The 22348-nt window shown below is 40.1% G+C and overlaps 2 protein-coding genes across 2 annotated transcripts; one reads left to right on the top strand and one right to left on the bottom strand.

The window, feature by feature from the left end:
- The first annotated feature begins 3 nt into the window (after nt 1-3).
- On the top strand, nt 4-4409 carry prdx3 (peroxiredoxin 3). Its single transcript, XM_086044274.1, has 7 exons — nt 4-156; nt 1203-1293; nt 1425-1566; nt 2334-2469; nt 3574-3677; nt 4013-4178; nt 4259-4409. The coding sequence occupies exons 1-7, from the start codon at nt 121-123 to the stop codon at nt 4307-4309; spliced, it is 726 nt and encodes a 241-aa protein (XP_085900400.1). The 5' UTR covers nt 4-120; the 3' UTR covers nt 4310-4409.
- A 66-nt stretch (nt 4410-4475) lies between these two features.
- On the bottom strand, nt 4476-22348 carry tm9sf3 (transmembrane 9 superfamily member 3). Its single transcript, XM_086044270.1, has 15 exons — nt 22110-22348; nt 20566-20761; nt 18432-18554; nt 12624-12784; nt 12352-12429; nt 9593-9724; nt 9346-9512; nt 9179-9273; nt 8338-8468; nt 7305-7444; nt 7027-7095; nt 6801-6947; nt 6634-6717; nt 6469-6545; nt 4476-5967 (listed from the first exon to the last, which is right to left on the bottom strand). The coding sequence occupies exons 1-15, from the start codon at nt 22200-22202 to the stop codon at nt 5900-5902; spliced, it is 1761 nt and encodes a 586-aa protein (XP_085900396.1). The 5' UTR covers nt 22203-22348; the 3' UTR covers nt 4476-5899.

Genomic DNA, 22348 nt, shown 5'->3' with positions numbered 1-22348 from the left:
TTTTGACTGTTTGATAAACAACAATAATATTAGTAGTACAATTCTATACAATAGTACTGTATAAAATTCGGTAATACGCGACATAGTAATGTCCAACCGCCCCTTCAGACATCATCCAAAATGGCAGCCAGCATTGGAAGACTTCTCAGGACGTCTGTGAGTTCACAACTTTACACTAAATCGTATCAGGCTGTGTGTTTGCTTTCGTTTCACTTGTTAGTAATGCCATTGGAGATGTTGTTGAAGAATGCGTAACAAGTCTACTTTGGTTGTCCTGACATGCTGCGTGTCGCACATTGCGAGCCAGCACATCGAACCTGGGGCGCTCTGGTTCTTGACCTCTTCGCGTTGTATTGTACATTTAGACAACCAACTCAAAATATTCACTGGCATCTCAATATCGGTGGCACGCACGTGCAAACATAAAATACTGAACAGTCGCTGTGCTTCCCTCCATTACATTCATCCTGATAAGTCAAGTGGTTACGAAACTGAAAATAAATAGAAGTGCGCAGGTCTTTTGAAATTACGCAACACTTGACCATCAACCATGCATCCATTTTATTTTATTTTTTTACAAAAATTGTCATCGGTCGCCATCGTAGTATTATTATACAATACAATACAATGTTCATTTATCACTCCCAGTTTAAGTTCTCCGTAAAGGGGACATATAAAACAATGAATAAGAAGTAATCATTTAAACACCAAAAAAATGACTAATGAACGTGTACTAGTTTAATGCTAAAATAAAAAATGCTCCAGGCAGTGCAATGGAAATCAACATACAGTACATCTTACATCAATTATAAGCTATAAATAACAGCTAATATAATGATCACAGAGCAGAAACACATACAAACAGACCATACAACAGTATACACAAGCATATATGCTGTTTGCTCTGTTGGAACAACAGTCATTAGAGATAAGTTGTTCATAATATGTTGCATCTCTTCCAGTAGATATTTGTGCTTCCTGGCATGCTGTGGCACAATGTGATACTATACTGAAGCTAAACAACTCTAAATTTGGATTTGCCTGTGAAAAAATAATTTATTTTTAGCAATTCTGTGTTAAAAGTCTACATTCTACAATATGGAAGAGCGATATTGTGGGGGAACACTGTACTTGCTAAACACGAAGAGGATGATGATGACACAAACATAACTGCATGTAAAATCATGGCTGTCATTTTCCAGGCAAGAGTTGCAGTAGCATGTCAGCAAGGAGGCGCTGCAGCTGAACGAATTGTGTCTGTTTCTGCACTTCAAAGGGCCTGTTTCTCTACCAGTATGTATTCATGTCATTAGGCCCCTTTCTGATGGGACCATTCATCTGAATAATGGCATTTTGCACAGACTTAGCACAAAGTAGCGCCTAGTTCACAGTGCCTTAAGTAGGTAACGCGATCCTTCTCTCAGGCTCTTGCAGATGGACCCCTGCTGTCACTCAACCGGCACCTGCTTTTAAAGCCACAGCGGTCCAAAATGGGGAATTCAAGGAGATGAGCCTCGCTGACTTCAAGGGCAAATACTTGGTCCTTTTCTTCTACCCGCTGGATTTGTGAGTGCTGCCTCTCCCTCTGACAAACCTCAGAACGTCCCACACTGTCCTGTGTCAATGCTGTGTGATTTGATAAGTATTTCTGTAGTAATTAACCAGTCTTAAGCAAGACCGTTTATCTGACTGGTTAGCTTATCAGATGAGTTAATATAGTAAAACAAGGGTGCTGAAAAAGCTAGTAGACCTTTGATATTGAAAGCTGTATTACAGCAAGTGTACTGTAAAAACTAGGGATGTTTGATGCCACTTTTTTCAAACCGATACTAGTATGAGTAGTCACTCTTTGATTACTCACGATACCAATACCTATATTAATTTTGATATATCAAATTTCATTTAACACAATGACAAAAAATTCTGACGTAGATGATGATTCACAAATATGTCAAACTGCTGTAGTATTGCGCCAACTATTGCAGAGGAGGGCCTACTGAATGTCAGATTTTTTTGGTGTGCTTTAAGTATCCGTGGCTGGTATCGGCTCCCTCAATGATACCCTATAGATTAAAATAAGGCCGGTATGGGCTTGAGAGTGATACCTGATGGATACCTGCCTATCCCTAATAAAACTTATTTTTAAGAAAAAAAGATGGATTAAAAAACAACAACAATGTGATATAGTGGGGGAACGGGTGCCTTTTAAAGATCAAAATAAGTTTACTGACCAAATATTGCCCAATGCAGCCTGCATGAACCATAAACAGATTCACGTGTCTCAGTTATGTTCAATACTGTTAAATGGTTTCTTTGTGTTTGCTTTATCTTAGCACCTTCGTGTGCCCAACAGAAATTATCTCATTCAGCGACAAGGCTAATGAGTTCCATGACATCAACTGTGAGGTAGTGGGTGTGTCTGTGGACTCTCATTTCACACACCTAGCATGGATCAACACCCCTCGCAAGGTATGCTTCCTCGTGGAATAAGGTACAATTAAGTTCAATTATGAGCACACAATGCAACAGTCTAAACCTGTTGCGTTCATATCTGGATGACATTTCAGTTGTTTTACTAGTAGTAGGGTTTGAGTTTGAGCCACCCTCTATCTCATCCATATTTATCTCCAGGATGAGCTCGCAAAGTGGCCATGCCAACGAACCACCCAAGAAAATATATATTTTTGTGGTGTAGGCATAGCTAACGAGCTAACTGCACGTTGCCATTTTGCCTCTTAAGGTCAGTATGGGTGGTGGGTCAATTGGTATGTGAAAATTCCAAAGTGAAAATCACAGTTGACAAATAAGAACACAAAGGCTCTTGTCACATTTGCCAAGAAATATTTTAATGATCACAGGCCTTTTTTTCTGTGGACTGACAAGATGAGAAATATTGCTTTTTTGTAAGGTGCACATGTCCCAGTTACACATGCACCATAAATAAATAGCAGCATTTGATACCATGCTGCTTTCCAACTTCAGAACCTGATCAGCATTCTTTAATAAATCACACAATGAAACTGAATTCTGTTGTCTACAGGCAAACATCAGGCAACCAGTTCAGTCCCTCATGCTTTCCAAAGTTATGCAGCCCAACAATCACATGAAACAGCGAGTCCACCCCTGAATGGCATGAAAGTAAAAACAAAATGAAGGTTTGGGGTGGCCAAGTCAAAGTCTGGCCCTAACTCAAATTCAGGTGCTCTGGTATGACCTTTATATGGGCAGTTCACGCTCTAAAACCTTCCTATTCGGCACAGTTAAATTGCTCGATTTCTATTGCTGCGAATGTTGGCAGTTGGCACTACCAGTTTTTTTTTTTACATAGAGCCATACAGGGTTTGAATTATTTCACAATGAATAAATCAGCATTTAGAAACAGCATTTGATACTTGCTTGAAAAGTAATGTGAAACATTTGAGTGACAAATGCACCTACAAAATCAGACTTTAGGGGCAGCGGGGCAGTCGTTTTTTGTTTTTTTTTACAGCTCTGTACGTTGAGTACGGTAATTGACTTATGTGTCAAGTGTTGTATTCTGTTGTAATGATGGCGTTGGTTTATGTCTGGCAGGCTGGAGGCTTGGGCAGCATTCATATCCCTCTGCTTGCCGACCTCAACAAGCAGATATCCAGAGACTATGGCGTGCTGCTCGAGGACCCAGGCATTGCTCTCAGGTACAATCAGCATTCATTTCCAGCTGAATTTTTACTGTGATATTTCACAAACTCAGTATGTAAACTATTAAAGCTTTCTGCTTTCGCCACTGTTGGTTTTGTTTGTACCTCTGCCAGAAAGTTGGTGTTTTTGTTATTGTGCTTGTGACTTTTGTCATTGTGAAATTCTTATAAAACATGGAACTTGTTAGTTTGTAGTTCTAAGTCCAGTCACTAGCATTGCCACAATAAATGCCGCAATTCAGGGTTAGTGCTGACCTGTGAAGACCCAATAAAATTAAATTGCTGTACAACTGCTTTCCTGATTTTAAAATTACGTTTAACTTTCCTTTTAGGGGTCTGTTCATCATTGATCCAAACGGTGTGGTGAAGCACATGAGCATAAATGACCTACCAGTGGGTCGTTGTGTTGAAGAGACCCTTCGTCTTGTGAAGGCTTTCCAGTTTGTGGAGACACATGGTGAGGTGTGTCCAGCGAGCTGGACCCCCAAGTCGCCAACAGTGAGTGGACAATGTTTCAGCCTGCTTATTAATATGTGGAGAAAGTCTGAAATTGAAAGTCATTTTTCCTTTGATTTCAGATCAAACCAAACCCTGAAGGCGCTAAAGAGTACTTTGAAAAAGTGAATTGATTGTAAGGCAGACGAGTCCATGTGGATGAAAGTTTTGTTTTATGCACTGTGACATGGACAATTATGCTAATAAAAGCTAATTCATGACAAACCAGTAAAATCTGTTGGTACTTGTTTTTTGTACAATAGGAGTGCAGCATGAAGATAACAGGCCTAAGATCACGACCCCTGTACATAAACATGTTTATTTCCTCTTTTTACAACAATATGCAGGATGAAAATGTCTCACCAGACATTGGTACACAACATGAGGTGCCAAATAAACTTCAGTGGGGAAGAACTGGAACTGAGAAAGCAGTACAAGTAGGGAACATACTGTATATACACAATATGTAGGGGGTAAATAAAGACTTGGAAAGACTGCAGCACTCCGTGCGATTATGAAGACATCAAGTGTACGTTTGTACAGTATGTGAAAACAAAGCTCATTCCTTTGGACATTCACACATGGCATGTTAGGCAACAAAAATGGTGTGCAAGGGATCTGGCGTGTTAAGTCTTCTTAAAGCTTTAAATAATAGAAAACCAATAAGTGAGCCAAAGTCGGCCAGCCTGCCTCCACAATGCAGACTTCCATTGTGAAGCTGATCCTGCCGGTGAACCAATTTGGTCTGGTGGTGAATACCCCCCCCCCATGCAATTTCAGGCAAGATGAAACGGCGCCACCAGCCCCACCCCAAGCATCAAACACAACATACCTTTTGTTTTTAGCTGATTCATAAAAAACACCCTCTTGTAAATCTGTACAATGAAAATACATTTGGGATCTACATCTAAAGGTACATTAAGGTTATATACACTCCCCTCATACATATATTATCTTTACATGTAGACATAATTCAAACCCAAACATTAAGAAAACAAGACTAAACCTGGGGGAAAGCATTACATCCATTTAAAAGTCTGTTACTGTACCCCAACTGCTGATCTGACCCTCATTCTTGCCTCCACAGTCAACTACAGCAGGACTCGAACATTGCCACTGGATGGACACGGACCGTAACAGGGAAATTAGAGCCGCCAAAATGGGGGAATGACTCAAGTGACAGCGTCTACTTTTGCAGTGGAAGTAAATGGAAACAAAGTACTAGGTCTATGCACTAACGTTACTGTGAGTTGACTTCAAGAATACAAAATAGAAATCAAGTCAGAATATGGGCGCAAAGCCAACTCTGTTATTCTGACACAATAGAACAAATAAAGGCTTTCAATATATTTAGGCCTCTTCACTGAAGAGAGCTGCACTATTCCATCCATAAACATGTATGTAGTCTGGTCTCAGGTGGGACTGGTTTGGAAGAGAAGCCACATAAGCCTTAAACATTTGCCCCCAATATTTGTATGAAAGCAACTGATAAAAACAGAACCTTTTTTTTTTTTTTTCTCAATGCCTCATCCGCAGCTTTGCATCTGATCACTTCATATTGCAGCGTTGAAAATCATTCAGAAAATGGAAAACTACATTGTACAAAGTGAGATTCTCACAATCTCTTTGCAAGAAAGAAAACTAACAAAGGATGTTGTATGCCGGCGGTCTTCCAGGATACACGCAGGCGATTCCATGACCACGATCCACCTTGCCGTGCTGCTTTAGTCTATTTTCACATTTGTGTATATCTTCCTCACAAAGGCACTTGTTCCCATGTATCCGACCGCACCTGTAACACACACACCAACGTTCAAAGTCCTTGGGATTTCATCATACAGTACAATAATTCCTGACAAAATGCTGGTTTTATAAAAATACAATGGATCCACAATATTCGCTCTCAGGCACCATTCAGAATGGAGCATACCTCCCAGAAAAATATTGTATAATAGTCTTAAAGACTTAGAAATGTGAAGAGATATGTCTATTATTTAAGTGTGTGTACTCTGCCTCTTGCCTAAAAGGCAGCTGGGTGAGGCTCCAGCTCACCCGTGACCCAAATGAAGACAAGCGCTATAGAAATTGGGTGGATGGATATTTAATCAAAGAGAAATGGTAGCACTAATATCAATGCTATTGTCAAGGTTGTGTGACTTGTTTGTACAAACGACAGCTAAAATGTTCTGTTTATTTTTAGCACATAATCACATTACTTTTGAGTTCTGGTCATGACCATGTCTTTTGCTTGTATTTAATAATTTGGTTTTTAAGAACAACAGGCAGGACTGACCACACATGATTCCAAGAGCAGTGCTGAACACAGCCATGTAACCAAAGTAGAAGGATGTCTGGAACAGCCCGTACATCCTGAAATAAACCAGAGAAGAAAACCTTCAGTTTGGGCAATTGTTTTGTACAAAAAAAATATGAAAACATCCGCCAGACTCAAACTCACTTAGTTTTGAAGAAATAGTAGTAAAAAGAGTACATGTAAACATAAACTGCAGTGGATGCAGCAGACAGGAAGCTCGTCCATTGCCTGAAAAGGAGAAATGTCGTGTTCTGTTTTTATAACTGATTTTCTTCCAAAGTTGCAGTCTGAGACAAGACAAAGATGCTCACCATCTGTAGTCCTCGGCATTGAGCAAGAAATACGTGCACACGATGGTGACGCACACTGTCACAATGCAAAGGATAACCAGGACCAGCATCATGAAGCCGTAGACGTAGTAGATTTTATAGGCCCAGAAAGATGTGAAAATGAAATACCTGTTGAGGGGAGCAAAGTCAACTTGTGTAATGAACATGAGCCTAAAATATCGTAGCCTCTCTCAGGATGTCAACTTACATTTCAATAAAGATGGAACCGAAAGGAAGGATTCCACCGAGACAGACGATGACAACTGGCTCCATGAACCTAACGGCAGAAAAATTCCCACGCATGGCTTTAGTGTGCTTGAAGTAAAAAGGAAAAAGGAAGCTACTGGGTTGAAAATCAAGTCACTTATTTCCTTTGGGCTGCGTGAGTGTCTGAGGGTTGTAAACATTAATAAAGAGCAGACCGTCACTGTGCAAATGACAAGCCCGGTTCCGCCCCAGTGAGAACATTTCGTGAAGTACACCTACCATTTTTTCTCAGGAATTGGCCTCGGCACAGCATTCACCCTGCATGGGAAGTTTGGCTGGCCAGAAAGATTCCTCCCCAAAATGGTTCCCACCAGGTTTAGTGGCAGAATGACGAAGAAGCAGATGCAACAAACAGCCACCTGCACATGGGCAATATTCATAACAGTTTAAGTGGCATGGCAACTAAAACTACAACTGTAAAATGGATTGTTCCTTTGCTATTACGTGCTTAATGCAGTGTTGCGCTAACCTGACACTAGGGATGGGAACTCCTGTTTCGATGCCTGGGTTGTGCTAAACAGATTATTTCTGCCTGCCCAGGGCGAGCCGCCATAAATGTAGATCAACTTCCTCATTGGTGTCATCTTTTGTTCTTTGTAACAGCAAATTAGTTGAGATTGAATTTACAGCACTTCTGTTGGTGTGCCACAGGGAATAATCTAATTTCTCTTAATTGGTTCAGAAATTGTTTAAGACATTTTAAGTTTGTGTTTAGCTCAGTCACTGCCATTGACAAATGTACTTGTCTTTTCACAGTCCAGCCATTCAATCCAAGGAATTTGTATATTTTTTTCTAATTTTCTCGGGGTACTCGGGCCCCCATTCCAAAAACATACATGGTAGGTTACTTTCAACTTTATTTTACCTAATATAGTGCTTTAAGTTTCACCACTTATTTTAAGGTACCAGTATTTCTCTTTTCAAAAGCCAAGATATTTTTCTGATTTCAATAAATCTTATTTCACTTGTTATTAGTCTGAATCCTCTCAAAATAAGTATTTATTTCTTAAATTTAGACAGTTCATTTTTCAAGTGTGGGAAACACTGATTCAGTTTTCATACAATTCGGTTTAAGTCACACTGTTTGGAACAGATTAATCGCAAAAGCATCAAAAACAAGACTCCGCAGTATTACATATCAATCCAGCCGCCTCCCAAGGTTAGCGGCATGCAGTTGCACATAAAAATAAATAGTTATTGACCTAGACAAGGTTTTTCATATGTTGTGGTTTGCATGTCTGTGTTAACCCACCATGGTGCCAAATGGGATGGCTCTGGAGGCGTGATAGTAGATTGCGATGAAGTTGATGAAGAAGGCAGTTCCGCACACCATTGCTGGGATCATAAAGGCCCCGATGAACATTTGCTTGATCCATCTTCTTCCTTTATTAGTCAAGAAATCAAACCCAAAAATTATAAATGAGTACCGTATTTTCCGGACTACAAGCCGATACTTTTTTCCTAGGTTTTGAACCATGCAGTTTATAGACCGGTCCAGCTATTCTGTGGATTGTTCTTCCACCGCGGACTAACTGGAATTACAATACAATACAATAGCTATTAACTTATTCACAGACAGACATCTTTTACCCTAATGTTTGAAAAAAAGGGAAAACGTAATGAATTCCTGGGATTGAATGGTTGGACAGTGAAAAGACAAGTAAATTTGTCAATGGCAGTGAATGAGTTCACAGGATGTGACTGCAGGTGGAGGAGTTCAACAGGCGAGGGCGCTATGCACTAGGTTAAGCACTACGCGTTTCATTGGTGGAAGCACTACGCGTTTCATTGGTGGTTTGCGGGAGTGGAGCAATAAAGCAATAAAAGGACATTAACTGACAAACTGGAGTGGCAGCGGGCAGTGAAATGAAAGATAAGTACTTTTCTCTTTGTTCTGTTCCGTTTTCATCAGCAAAGTTGCTGCCGTGTTAAAAGGCACTGTTAGGAAAGAATCTGTTCAAGTACATAAACGTACATTTATAGTTCAAAATTTTTGCAACATAGATAGGTATGGCTTATATAAAGGTGCGGCTTATAGTCCGGAAAATACGGTATATGACATGCAAATAAGGTCTATTTTCAAATATCATTACCTCCTTGTTTTGCGTACAAGCTTCCACCAAAATAGCCATTAACAGGCGAGGTGGCAGCATACACAAAAATGGCTGTGCTCAGCATCGACCCTCTCCTGCAAAGCAAAATGAAAATGAAGTCTGTTAAGTTCGTGATTCCTTCCATGGAAATGTATTTTCTGGCTTACTCTGTATACAGATCCTCAACCATTGCCACGATTATGACAATGAGAGATACTGAGAAGATCTGGCAGCCAGATCCAATGAGCGAGGAGAAAAGCAATGGATGGCTTGAGGGCCGGAATACATCCCCATGCACCTGCTTCCAACCGTATTCATCTCCCAGGTCTCGGTCCTATTGGGAAAACCACAGCATCGTATGGACTCATTTGAAAGTGCAGGTGATTGTCACTCAAGAACCATAAGTGAGCATACCATGTCGTCCATTTCCTCCTCTTTGCTGTATCTGGCATAATCCTTTCTGAGAGTTCTCATCAAAATCATGGACACCAGACCCACCAAGAAGATCACCATCATGAAGGAGTTAAAGATAGAGAACCAATGTATCTAGGAAGAATGAGTGAATACCACAGTTAATAATTCAAAGCTGTGTGTGAAAGAACTTATTGGGCTTCGATGACAAAGTATTAGGGATAGACCGATACGCTTTTTTCAGGGCCAATACCGATTATTCTTAGTTAAGGCGGACGATATCCGATATTTGAAGCTGATATTTATTTGTAGAAAAAAGGGGTAAAATGGTGTCAAATTTATGAAAAATAAAAACTCCAACACCTGACTTAGTTCAAATGCCTTTAAGCCCATGTTTATTAAACTTTGTTAAACTTTAGTGACTTACAAGATGTTAAAGCTTTTCCAGATCTTAAAAAATACACAACTTTTGTTTTAACTTAGTCTCACAAAAAAGTGCAGGGAGCTCCCAGGCTCAGCTGCATGTCTAACAAACATCTGCTTACAGTAAATAGTTTTCTAAAGTTCCACTATAACTGAAATGTTTATCCGTCACATATCTTTGTTTTAAAGTTCAAAAACATAAAAGTGAATCCTCAACGCAGCTACTAGCCAGAAAAATAAGCATGTTTCCAAGACCGGACTTTCACATGCAGTACTTTGCCGTCAATTTTTGCACCATGTACAGCACTTGGAGCGGTGGTTGTTTTAAAGTGCTCTATAAATAAAGTTGAGTTTAGCTTTTCATTACGTGGCTTACACACAGACACGCACACGTTGGCACTCACTCACATCTTTTATCACCATACCCGATATTATCAGCAACTTCTCTCAGGAGCCATGTCATTCACAAAGCAAGTTAACTTTTGTGACATTGGGGGAGTGGTTATCTTGAGCCGCAAGGCAGCTTACTGTGGCGAGCACAATTTCCCCTTGTGTTTATATGACATAGAAGGTCTCATAGTAATGTTACAAGTGAGTTATAGTAGACTGACATTTACTAAAATTTGGGCGAAGTCTATTGCATTACCTTCTCACTCGCCGACTCCCGTCATGTATGTGCCTGGCTCGTCCAGGAGACAGCGAGAGAGAGCGAGCAGAGAGCAAACACGCAGCTTTACGCTGATTGGCTGTTACGCACTGCACAAGGAACCAATCAGATGGTGCTTTGGGCAGGCCAATATGCCTGTGCAGGCAGGGCCGGTCGTGCAGCAAAAAGAGAGAGAAGCACGCTGTAGCAAGCACGAATAAAGCAATTTTTAATTTATCGGCCTTAAAATAAAATATATAATCGAAAAAAAAACTATAATCGCCAAAATGCCAAATATCGGCCCGGACGATAATCGGTCTGTCCCTAGAAAGTATTAGCTGCAACTTGCAAGATAGCCTTAAACGCTTTTGAGAACACTTCACCGTAAAGAATATTCTTAAAACACTGACACCAAAATTTAAATAGACATGTTGAGTGTGCACACACTCTTGCTGTGTGTCATTGGGCATATCGGTGGAGTCAAGTGTTAGACAAAGTGTCCTTGGGTCCCTTGAAAGGCACGATGTAAATACAAGTTATTATTTCTTATTATTGAAGAAACATTGGCCGTGGCTTCTGGCGACATCCAGTGCCTTGCCAAAGTATTAGCTCCCACTGAACTTTTTGACCTTTTGCCACATCAGGCTTCAAACAAAGACATAAAATTGGATTTTTTGTGAACAATCAACACCAAGTGGGACAAAATCGTGAAGTGAAAGGAAATTTATGATATTTCAAAACTATTTTTCCCCTATATATGTAGATAAAATGAAAAGTAGGACATGCAAAAATATTCACCCCCACCCCCCCGAGTGAATACTTCTGCTGCGATTACAACAACAAGTCTTTTAGGGTATGTCTCTCTGGGTTTTCCTGGCTCAAATTGAGGCAGAGGTGGTACCATCCTGATCATGTGCCATAATGTGCATGTATTCTGCAAATTCAACGAACTCACTTTCTTTTACAGGGAACATATTTTAAGTTAAGAGTTCCAATAAGAATAACTATTATTCATGAGATGCAGGTAGCTGGTACCTCGCTTGCCGAATGTAATCTTTTCAATCGCCGCGTTCGGACAAGGACTTTATCATATGCGCAACAACGTGCCCATATTTGGAAGAAAAGTCGACCAGGAAGTCAAAAGTGCCGCTCAGCAACGCTCCATTCTGTGGTGCCGCCCCTCACTAACTTACACAATGAATGGGTTGGACAAAGGCGCGCTCCAAGTTCAGAGCGAAAAGGGTTTTAAGAGCCTCATGAAACCGGGCAGAGATCCGCCTGCGGCTCGTGAGACGCGGGTTGGCCAGGCCTGATATAGCGCCTCCACAGTGGCGAACACTGCAACTGCAGTTAAAATATGTTGGTGCCGCAGCCATCAATCGCATGATCATATCAATCGCACTGGCTGGAGGTGGGCACAAATTTAGCTGGAGGCGGCCGCCTCACAATTTTGAACACAGAAAAAAAGCTGTCTCTATCAGTTTTGCCCATCACGCCATTTCTGCCAGCTCAGGTAGGTTAGATGGAGAGTGTTAATGAACAGCAGTTTGCAGATTTTTCCACAGATTCTCAATTAGTTTAGTTTGGAACCACTCCATTGTAGATTTGTGAGGATAAGCGGTTTGGATAATCGAGTGATAATAACATACTTGTTCATGGGAAATGACCTAAAGCAGACATTCTACTCACTCACCCTGTGCTGGAAGAAGGATGGATCAAGGTACTTGTCAAATCTGTCCTCAAACTTCACATCTGACTTCTTCCATTTCACCTGTATATGCATTTAGGGACACTTAAATGCAGAGTTTATAACATTTGTTTACAACAAAATCACATTTACAAGACCAACATGAAAGGCACAGCCATAATTTTCAATTGTAGATCCTCAACCCCCCGACCCACAAAAAAATAAATAAAAATAAAATACCGGTAAATAAAAATCTCAGTAGATTATCCAGTACTCACAGAATAAGACATTGCAATTCTTGTGTTGGGCACGAGCCGAACTTTTCCTTCACTAGTAAGATTTACATCAACAATTCTGTTGCCGTTAAAGCCAATCTCCAATTTCTTGTATGTCCAAAGGTAGTGATCTTCTCCATTTTCATCTGCCTCACCAACAATACCTGGAAAGAAATTATATGGATGGAATTTTACATTACAATTAGACCTAAAGAGGTGTAGTAGCACATGGAAATAATCAGGGTATGATGATCAAACATTGTAAATGTAATACTAAGATCATTTGTGGCACTATTTACAATCACACTTATTTTCCTGTGCACGGTGGGTACCTTTCATTATGTTTTCTTTATTATTCCCATTGGTAGTAATTTATACTCTGGGTGTTCCGATCAGGGTTTTATGCTGCAGATTGTGATCATCCATTAGTGAGATCTGCGATATCGATTCAGGTACGGAAATAAAAATAAATACGATCATTTTATCCTAATTTCCGTCACTTTATTCTACAAAAACTGGACATTATTTCAAATGGACGGTGCAGAAAATGCATCTTGCGTGCAGTATTAAGAGGGAGTGGATGACGCTACACTGCACACAGCCTGGTCTCTAGTGATCTACAGGTTGTAAAGTACAAGCTGCGGGTGATCGGCAATGAAAGGCATTGATCAACATCGGTGGCCGATCGATCAGCGCACCACTAGTTTATACCTTATAAGCTTACAACGTTTTCCCAAACTTTTCGTCTGAGGAAAACATTGCTATTTCTATTTCATTTATTTATTCAAAATGTACTGTCCACCACAAATGCGGTCTACAATTTTTTTTTTCAGTATCGGAAATGCAATGAGCCTCTTCCCAAGTGTTTTGGGATAATAGTTTGTATATTTTGGGGTTAAAACTGCTAATAAAGCCTTCACATGATCAGAAATCAGGGTCAAACACGAAATTTGTAGCTGGCTGGCACTGGCTTAAAGAGCTTATACCCCCCACTCCAACCCTTCTTTTTTTCTTAGTAGTACAAAATAGTTCTGGGGTAAAAAAAAAAAAAAAATGCCAATAAAACAGCTGGTGTCGGGCCAAAACCTTGTACCTCCGAAATAGTCACTTTTCAGGGAACCTGTTCAAACCTTGCATGGAAGAAAACAAGCCATTTTCAACACTTTAAATTGGTCAATAATGTGTAAACGCAACTCCCACGCACGTGGACAGACCAATAGTATAGATTTTTGAAAAAATATGAAATTCGCCAAAATGTTACGTAGGAGGTTTTGGAATGACGTCAGGAAATAGCTGAGTTTTGCATTACTGGTACATAATGTAACTTTACAGGTTTTTTTTAGTACTGGAATTTCAAGAGTGACAGCAACAAAGTCAGGTTCAGGCAGGAGTATTTGTGTCTAGAGCCAGCTCACAGTCACAACACACAATGTAGTGGGCGGTGCCACCCAAAAAGCATTCCTCCCCAGACAGTGTAGATTGGAAAGGGAAAAGAAACAAATATTTGTGCTTTTCTGCAGCTTATTGTGATAAAAGAGGCACGGAGAGCGATATAGAAAGATTTTGCTTGCACAGACAGCAGCTTGGACAAGCCGAAAGACAGATGCTATACACTCTGATACGTAGAGCTGGGCAGTCCGTCCCGGGGCCGGAACAGTCCATCCCTCAGTCCCGGACGGACGACCATTTTTTGGACGGAGGACGGCCATTTCACCTCACCGACAAAAACACGACCATCCTGTATTGTGTGCATAATCCGGGATAGTTTTGTTAACTAACTGTTCACATTTAGTACCTCATCCCTTTGCTTGTGAAGTATGTCCTTATGTGGGACTGGGTCTTTAGACCATAAAAATCTCTACCAGCGTATACATTTAAATGACCGGGAAGTGGAAGTCTTTGTTTCCTCTTAAAATAACTTTTTTACAATAATTATTTTAGAAAAAATGAAAACATCTTACGTTAAAACACAAAAGTTTTGCAATAAAATAGAATAGTATTGCGTTATTACTCAATCTTAAATATTCTCTTGATGTCCCCTGAATTGCACCAGTCATGATCACATCACGACGGGTTTGTGTTGCAGCTAAATACTATCTTGGTTAAACAATTGTAATCAAAACAATTAGTCGGACCGATGGAATGCAAGGACGGATGCACTATAAAAAGAAGAGGACGGACGGGGTCGGAGGACGATAATTTTTATGAATAAGGACGGAGGGACGAGGACGGAGGGGTACCCAGGTCGTGGACGGAGGACAATCCGGCAAAAAACGGTCAAGTGCACAGCTCTGCTGATACGTATAACCAAGTGTGGCTATATAGCTAAGAGTACATAGCTCACTAAACATCATCACTGAGGTCAACGAGCAACAGGTTAAAAAATGGGATACGTTTAAAACACTTGCCTTCAAATGACGAGTTTAACGTGAGTCAATTCTTATGTGACAAGCAAATTTGTGCCCTTCTGGTTGCATTTGATCAGACAATCAGTAAGTGATTGTTTGTAAATGAGCTGAGTTGAACACACAACTGAACTGCACCAACTATGCAGCTAAGGCTGCACTGACTAATTATACTGTACAATTATATGATAAACAAATGTATTTAGTATAGAATAAGTCAAATATACAGAAGAAATCCTGTATAGTATCTATAGCTATTAATACATCCATCCATATCAATCACATTTCAATCAATCACATTTTATTTATATAGCACTTTTCATACATAAAAATGCAACTCAAAGTGCTTTAAAACATTCAAAGCAAAACATAGAATTATCTTCAATCAAAAGAAAAGATAAATTATTTAAAAGTTGTTGAAAGCCAAACTAAAAAGGTGTGTCTTGAGCTTCCTCTTAAAAATATCAACAGTCTCTGCAGACCTGACATCCTCTGGCAGGCTATTCCAAAGGTGAGGACCAAAATGGCTGAATGCAGCCTCGCCATGCATTTTGGTCCTCACCCTTGGAATAAATAAAAGGCCGGCGCCAGAGGACCTCAGGATCCGCGAGGGCTGGTATGATAAAAGCAAATCAGATAAATAAGATGGCCCAAGACCATTAACACATTTATAAACTAATAAAAGTACTTTAAAATCGATCCTGAAACACACAGGGAGCCAATGCAGCAATTTCAAAACTGGCGTAATGTGCTCCCGCCCTCTGGTTCTCGTCAGCACCCGAGCGGCTGAATTCTGCAGTAGTTGCAGTGGTGAAATGCTCTTTTTCGGGAGGCCAGAGAGCAGGGCATTACAGTAATCTAAACGACAGGAAATAAAGGCATGCATCAGCACTTCCGTGTTAGCCTGAGAGAGAAACGGGCGGACTCTGGCGATATTCTTAAGGTGATAAAAACCAATCTTGGTTACATTTTTAATATGAGGAATAAAACTGAGCTCAGAGTCAAAAATGACGCCAAGGTTCTTGGCCTGTTCTCCGAACTGAATTGTTGAGGTAGCGTATCGGTAGACATACAAAATCAAGGGTGGCTCCACTCAGGTGCATATAGACTTTAGAATCACTTTTTGGGTGACCCCTGCGATTCACAGACTTTTGATATTTGGCGGTCAGGTTGGTGCCTATGCCCTGCGAACGGTGGAGGGACAACATGGTAATATAATTCTCCCTCTCCTTGGCTTTGATCCACTAACTCTTTTCAGAAAGTTTTGTCTTCCTGCATGGTGAGGTCAGAAAGCATCTGCGACAAGTTGAGCATTTTCACATGAATGATTTATTGTAATAATTCAATGTAAAATATACACATTGTCCTAGGTCAAAGTCCATTTATTGTTGCTTCACTGACGGTAGATACACAACACAGGGAAATGTCCATGCACTCCACCCATTACCTACTTCAGCAAAATGATTATACTAATACTGTACTTTTGTTTGAGCAGCCAAAGGTGTGGCACCCATATAATAACAATCAAATATACAAGAGTGGCTTCATTGTTAACACCTAAATGTGACTAATTAATGGTGCTACTGAGCAATGGAATCCATTAATACTGTGTGTAAATACTACAACTATCACAAACCTTATTCAAACTGTGTAAAATAAAGAAAAAAATAAACATTAAATCATTAAACATTAACACAACATTGAGGCACATGTACATGAGGGTGCCAAAAATTTGAATATCAAGGGAAAGTCCATCTATTTCAACAATTAGTTGTGCAACTTGTGTTATATTATGGCATAGAGAGGTTTTCCTCAGCCTTTAAATTGTCTCAAGACTGCCGACTTGACGAGTGTAGAGAAAACCGTCATTGACACCGTCCGTAAGGAGAAAAGGCACAAAAATGAAATACGTGGCTGGAAAAGGTGCACAAGTGACAGGGATGACTGCAGCCTTGAGAGGATTGTCAAGCAACAGCGAATTAGAAATCCAAGGGTGCTTCATAAAGACTGAGGCTGGTGTCAGTGCATCAAGAACCACCACAGACAGACGTTTTTGCATGACATGGGCTACAGCTGTAGAATTTCATGACTCAAGCCACTCCTGAACCAAAAACAACATCAGACGCGTCTGTGCTGGGCTAAGGAGAAAAGGTACTGGTCTGTTCCCCAGTGGTCCCAAGTCCTCTTGATGAAAGTCAAGTTAACATTTCACTTGGAAATCAAGGTCCCAGAGTCTTCATGCTTACCGCGGCCATCGAGTTTTTGGAGACAATTTTATTTTCCAGCAGGATTTGGTACGTGCCCACGTAGCCAAAACTACCAATACGTGTTTTAATAGTCAAGGAATAACTGTACTTGATCGGCTAGCAAACTCGCCTTACTTGAACCCCACCGAAAATTTATGGGGTATTGTTAAGAGGAAGATGAGGGAACAGAAACCCTGAAACGCAGTCGATCTGAAGGCCAATCTAAGCAACTTGTGCTACAATAACACCCTAACTGTGTCAAAGGCTAATCCCTAAAATTGTCCATTAACCCATTAAAGCCTAAAGCACCTGGCTCAACAGCTCCCCAAAACCTAAGGTCGTCTTTGGAATTACCCTTGAAAACCCCAAGTTTTCCCAGAAATTCAACACCTACAAAATAATGAATATCTCAGCCCCTGTAGCAGACAGAAACATAATTCCAAAAGATTTTGAGACTTTAGACATGTGGCTTGCACAGTTTGTTAATCTTTACTGTTTCAATCAAGATGTAAAAATAGTCAGTGTAAGAGAAGCACTATTTTTAAAATTTTAAAATTGAGTGGTAATTACCCTCCTCTATTTTGTTACTAAGACGTCGATATTGTCATTGTCTACAAACATATATCTATACCATATATCACGTTCGACCGGTTCTACTGGTGCAAAGTACACAAGCGCATCATCTATATCACTGCCGTTACTCATTTCAAAGCTCCCGCGATCGATGGCGTCCGCCATTATGACTTATGAAAGAATTCCAGAACATCCTCTGCAGGCTCACGACACCGTCATGTGTGTATTCTGATGCATTTCATTGGTTAAGAGAACAAAAATGGGATAAAAAAAAAATAGAAAATGACATATATGCTCTCCAGGCTTTAAGGGTAGAAAGATGGTTATGCACTCCCATCCTTAATGGGTTAATGCAAATGGGAGGCCCAAAAAAGTACTGATGGCATATTATACATAGGATAAATTGCTTTTAACCCATGACAAAATACCATACAGACCCATACAAAGAATGCCTAAAATGCCAATGTTATACAACAAAGACTACTGGCTGATAAAGACATACAGGCAATATACAGGGCAGCAGAGATTATAGCAAAACAGATGTGTCGCTAATTATTCCCTCATTCATCTTTTTGATTGTCACTTACCCCAGATTGGCAGGTCATCGATGTACATTTGGTACCAGTAGTGATTCTTTATGGCATACACAAAAGCATCCCGTTTGACTTTGTCCAGATCAATTTCACAATATGTTGTCTGCATGACTTCATCTAGAGAGGTGGAGAAAATGCATTATTTTGAATGTCATATTACAACTGTACATGAGAAGGCATACATCTACACTTTGAGCAGTATTAATGAGAAAATTGTCCAACTTCAAGTAAACTCTGTATAGTATGTACAGTTTTAAAACAGTTGTAGGTCAAATTTGTACTAGAATTAACACTTGTGTGGTGTTCATATTTTCTATGACAGCCAGCGTACACAAGTCTGGTGGAAATCTGTGATCAACTCTGAAATGTGATAAATGATCTGAAGTTCCTCCATGTGAGACTTACTCCCATCTCTGGTTAAATGTTTGGGGCTACCGAGAGAATCAATTAAATCATTAAACCCATAATGTAATAGAGGTAATTTAATAGCAGTGTTGAAATGTATATCCGTCACGCTGCATTCCGTCCCAGAGACGGAACGGTCCATCCCTCCATCCCGGATGGATGCCCATTCTGTGGACGGACGGAGGACAAGAAGCCTTTTAAAAAGAATGGACTAAGCAAGGACGGAAGTGGGTTTTCATCCATCCCTCTATTCGTCCCTAACCGGGTTAAGTACCAACTGATCATGTTGTGTTGGGTGCTGTTAAAAAGCAAGACCACTGCATGTTCTCTTCTACGGAACCGCCTTCATTAAATGCCTGCACAATGCTTTTCATGTGCTGCCCAGTAGTCACATTGCACATGCAAATTCTCCCCTCTAGTGGTTCAACACATGTAACACCATGGATAATGCCACAGGAGTCATCCATTTCACTGACAGAAACACGGCCAGCCTGTTTTGTGTGTGTAATCCGGGATAGCAATTTTGTTGTTAACATTTAGTACCTTATCCCTTTGCATGGAAAGTATGTCCTTGTGTGGGACATCTTTAGACCGTAAAAATCTCTACCAGCATATACATTTAAACGACCCGGAAGTGGAAGTCATTGTTTCCTCTTAAAATAACCTTGCGTTATTTTGCAATAATTATTTTATAAAAACGTCTTGTGTTAAAACACAAAAGTTTTGCAATAAAACGCAATAGCATATCATTATTACTCAATCGTAAATATTCTCCTCATATCGTCATCACATCACGACGGTCTTGTGTTGCAGCTAAATGCTATCTTGTTTAAACAGTTGTAAACAATTCAATCCACTCACGATTCTCCCAGCTGGTAAGTGGATATGTACAGGAAATTAGCCAGCTAATGATCTTTAAATAATGTTTATGAGTGCACAAAGGTTTTTTGGGTGGTTTTTTTTTTTTTTTTTTAATTTGGGGGGCGGCGGATCGACGGAATGCAAGGACGGAAGCGCTTTAAAAGGACGAGGACGAACAGGGTCGGAGGACGACTATTTTTATGAATAAGGAAGGAAGGACGAGAGCACCCAGGATACACAGCAGCAAACCTGCTGTTCATGGCAGCATGGTGGTGAAAGAAAAACAACGTATGTTTAGGCTGATGCCTGATTCCATTTTTTTTCAGGAAGTCGGAAACAGGACCACACGTAACAAAACTTGACATGTTTGCCACAACCCCTCAATAGCAAAACATAAAACACACATAGCCAGTTCATTACGAAATATTACGTTCCAGTACTAAACAAAGACGTTCCTTCTAATCATAAAATAGTTTTTTAAAATGTTGTTTCACAGATCAAGTTAATATTTTTAAATTCTATTTACTAGTGAAGCAAAGTACAACTTTTTGGATAAACAAAGTCGAACGTACTATCATCCTAATTGTTTTTTATCTTTAATTTTAACATACCTTAAAGGATTCAAGCTGTATGGTGAAGATTTGTTACATAGGAGCAGATGCTTGCTGGTGTGATATGCCTCAATTTATGTATGATCTGACTAGTTGACTGATCACGACTTCTAGCGATGACTAGTCTACCAAGCAAATTACTGTAGTCATTTGTAACAGCCCTAGTGTCTTACAAGAAGCAGACTCATGAAAGCAATTGATCTCTCTGATGAAATGCTCAGGTATTACATTTTGGTGCAACAGTTAAATACCTTTGAACTTGATGTCAAGGCCGCTAAATTCCAGCTCCACTCCCTGCAAAGCTTCTCCAAGTGTTTCATGGTAATGACTGATGGTTTTCTTTGTGCCCACACAGAAGGGTAAAGAGAAATACTTGTACGTCTCCTGTCGGTTGTGGTAAGGCCCAACTGTGTTCATCCATAATACTACCTCCTCTTTATCTGTGTACTGAAAGGGGGAAAAAAGGGCTCTTAGTATGAATGCTGGACATATATCAACATCACCATAAAATGATTTAAGAGATTACCCCATTTTCTCCGCCCCAAAATCTGATATTTATTTATTGATCTTGATAAACACTGTACTGAGTAGGTTTATTACAAATGCATATAAGTAAATCCCTCACACTTTTTTTTTAGAAATTTATTGCAAGCAGACAATGTATATGCGTGAGCATGTTAAGCTTGACAACATCCAACTAAACACATAATAGATGACAATTATGGATAATAAATTCAAATATTTAATCTGCGACTAGTCACTGTTTCTGAATGATGGTAATTATGTCACATAACTAATCAGAGGGTTTCTTAAAGGGCAGTAACACACCCACCCAACCATAATGACAGGATGGACAAAATGTTCAATATTATGTAAAAAAAATATGTACGATCAAATTACTTAATTAGATCAAAATTTTGATCAAATAACCTGATGTGGACAGTAAAACCAGGTTACATTTTTGATTTTGTATAATTCACCATTTTTACAGTACTGTACTGCATTAAGCAAGACCGTGTGGGCAACGTGCCCAAATCAGGAATACCTCAGAGTTTCATTATTCTGGTACATTTTAATGATGTCAAAGCGATTATGATGAGAACATCAGTGATTATTTACCCAAATTGTATGCATCTGTACTCAAAATAACTGACACAACGCAAACGTGAGTGTCGTAATCATGACAAGTGCATGATTAAATAAAGTAGCAACAAATCCCCCTGTAGTAAGTTTTTTTATTTAGCATCATCGAATCTATAAATTTGACAACTGAAAATAATCAAAAACCTGTAAGATCGTGAGACTACTGTGAGGCCTGGCACCTAACTAGTGTTTGCAACATACAGTATTAGCACAGACGAAGGCAGCTTCGTCTTTTACGGGCTGCCTATGCGTTATTGTAAATAATTTTGGTACACGGTGTATTAAAAAAAAAACACTTTGTGACCAGAGCTGATAACGCGACTTGTCAAACTTGAGCGCCGCTTCCGCCGGCCGGTGCTTAATAGCTTGAGGAGCTAGGAAGCCGTGCTAACAAACCAACGGGCAAACGTTTGTCCATAAGCACTTAGGCCGACAAGCGTTGACAGGTTAGCTAGCTAATGGTTAGGGTCGCTGTCGTTTCCCTAGCCCAATATTTAACAAGAAAGAACACGACGACTGGCTTTCATCTCTGCGATCCGAGTACAGCTCCACTTTAAAGCTAAGCAAAACGTTAGCATGTTGCACGCAGCACAAACGACCATTATTTCAAAAGGAAGACCCTTTTTATTCGGCCTTAGAAACGCAGCCTTACTGTGTGTTCGTGTTCATCTGCTTCGGCAGGTAATAAGGAGCCTAGTAGAACGAGGAACAACGCAGCTACCACCCTCCACCTGGATGATCCCATTCTTTTCGGTGAAAGTGTGCAGAAAGATCGGGGGTGTTAGCTTTGCGGGGCTATCCCACCTTCTTCCTGGTTGTATGACTGAGGCGATTTTTGGGACGCTCTTCCTCTACGCATACGGCGTAAGTGTTACACGATTACTCATCGGA

This window comes from Filicampus tigris, chromosome 11, assembly GCF_054856515.1.
Source record: "Filicampus tigris isolate MCC_2025a chromosome 11, RoL_Ftig_1.0, whole genome shotgun sequence".
In the NCBI taxonomy this organism is placed as follows: Eukaryota; Metazoa; Chordata; class Actinopteri; order Syngnathiformes; family Syngnathidae; genus Filicampus; species Filicampus tigris.
Note: the sequence above shows the minus strand (reverse complement) of the source record. Positions and strands in the feature narration are given on the sequence as shown.

Bases quoted from the DNA above. Each gene is read 5' to 3' on its own strand.
- prdx3 (XM_086044274.1), top strand. From the start codon at position 121: ATGGCAGCCAGCATTGGAAGACTTCTCAGGACGTCT. The intron at 1,567-2,333 runs GTGAGTGCTGCC...GCTTTATCTTAG, and splicing joins TTCTTCTACCCGCTGGATTT to CACCTTCGTGTGCCCAACAG. The intron at 2,470-3,573 runs GTATGCTTCCTC...TATGTCTGGCAG, and splicing joins GGATCAACACCCCTCGCAAG to GCTGGAGGCTTGGGCAGCAT.
- tm9sf3 (XM_086044270.1), bottom strand. From the start codon at position 22,202: ATGGGATCATCCAGGTGGAGGGTGGTAGCTGCGTTGTTCCTCGTTCTA. The intron at 9,513-9,592 runs GTATGCTCACTT...TTTTCCCAATAG, and splicing joins AGGAGGAAATGGACGACATG to GACCGAGACCTGGGAGATGA. The intron at 7,445-8,337 runs GTGGGTTAACAC...GCCCATGTGCAG, and splicing joins CCATCCCATTTGGCACCATG to GTGGCTGTTTGTTGCATCTG.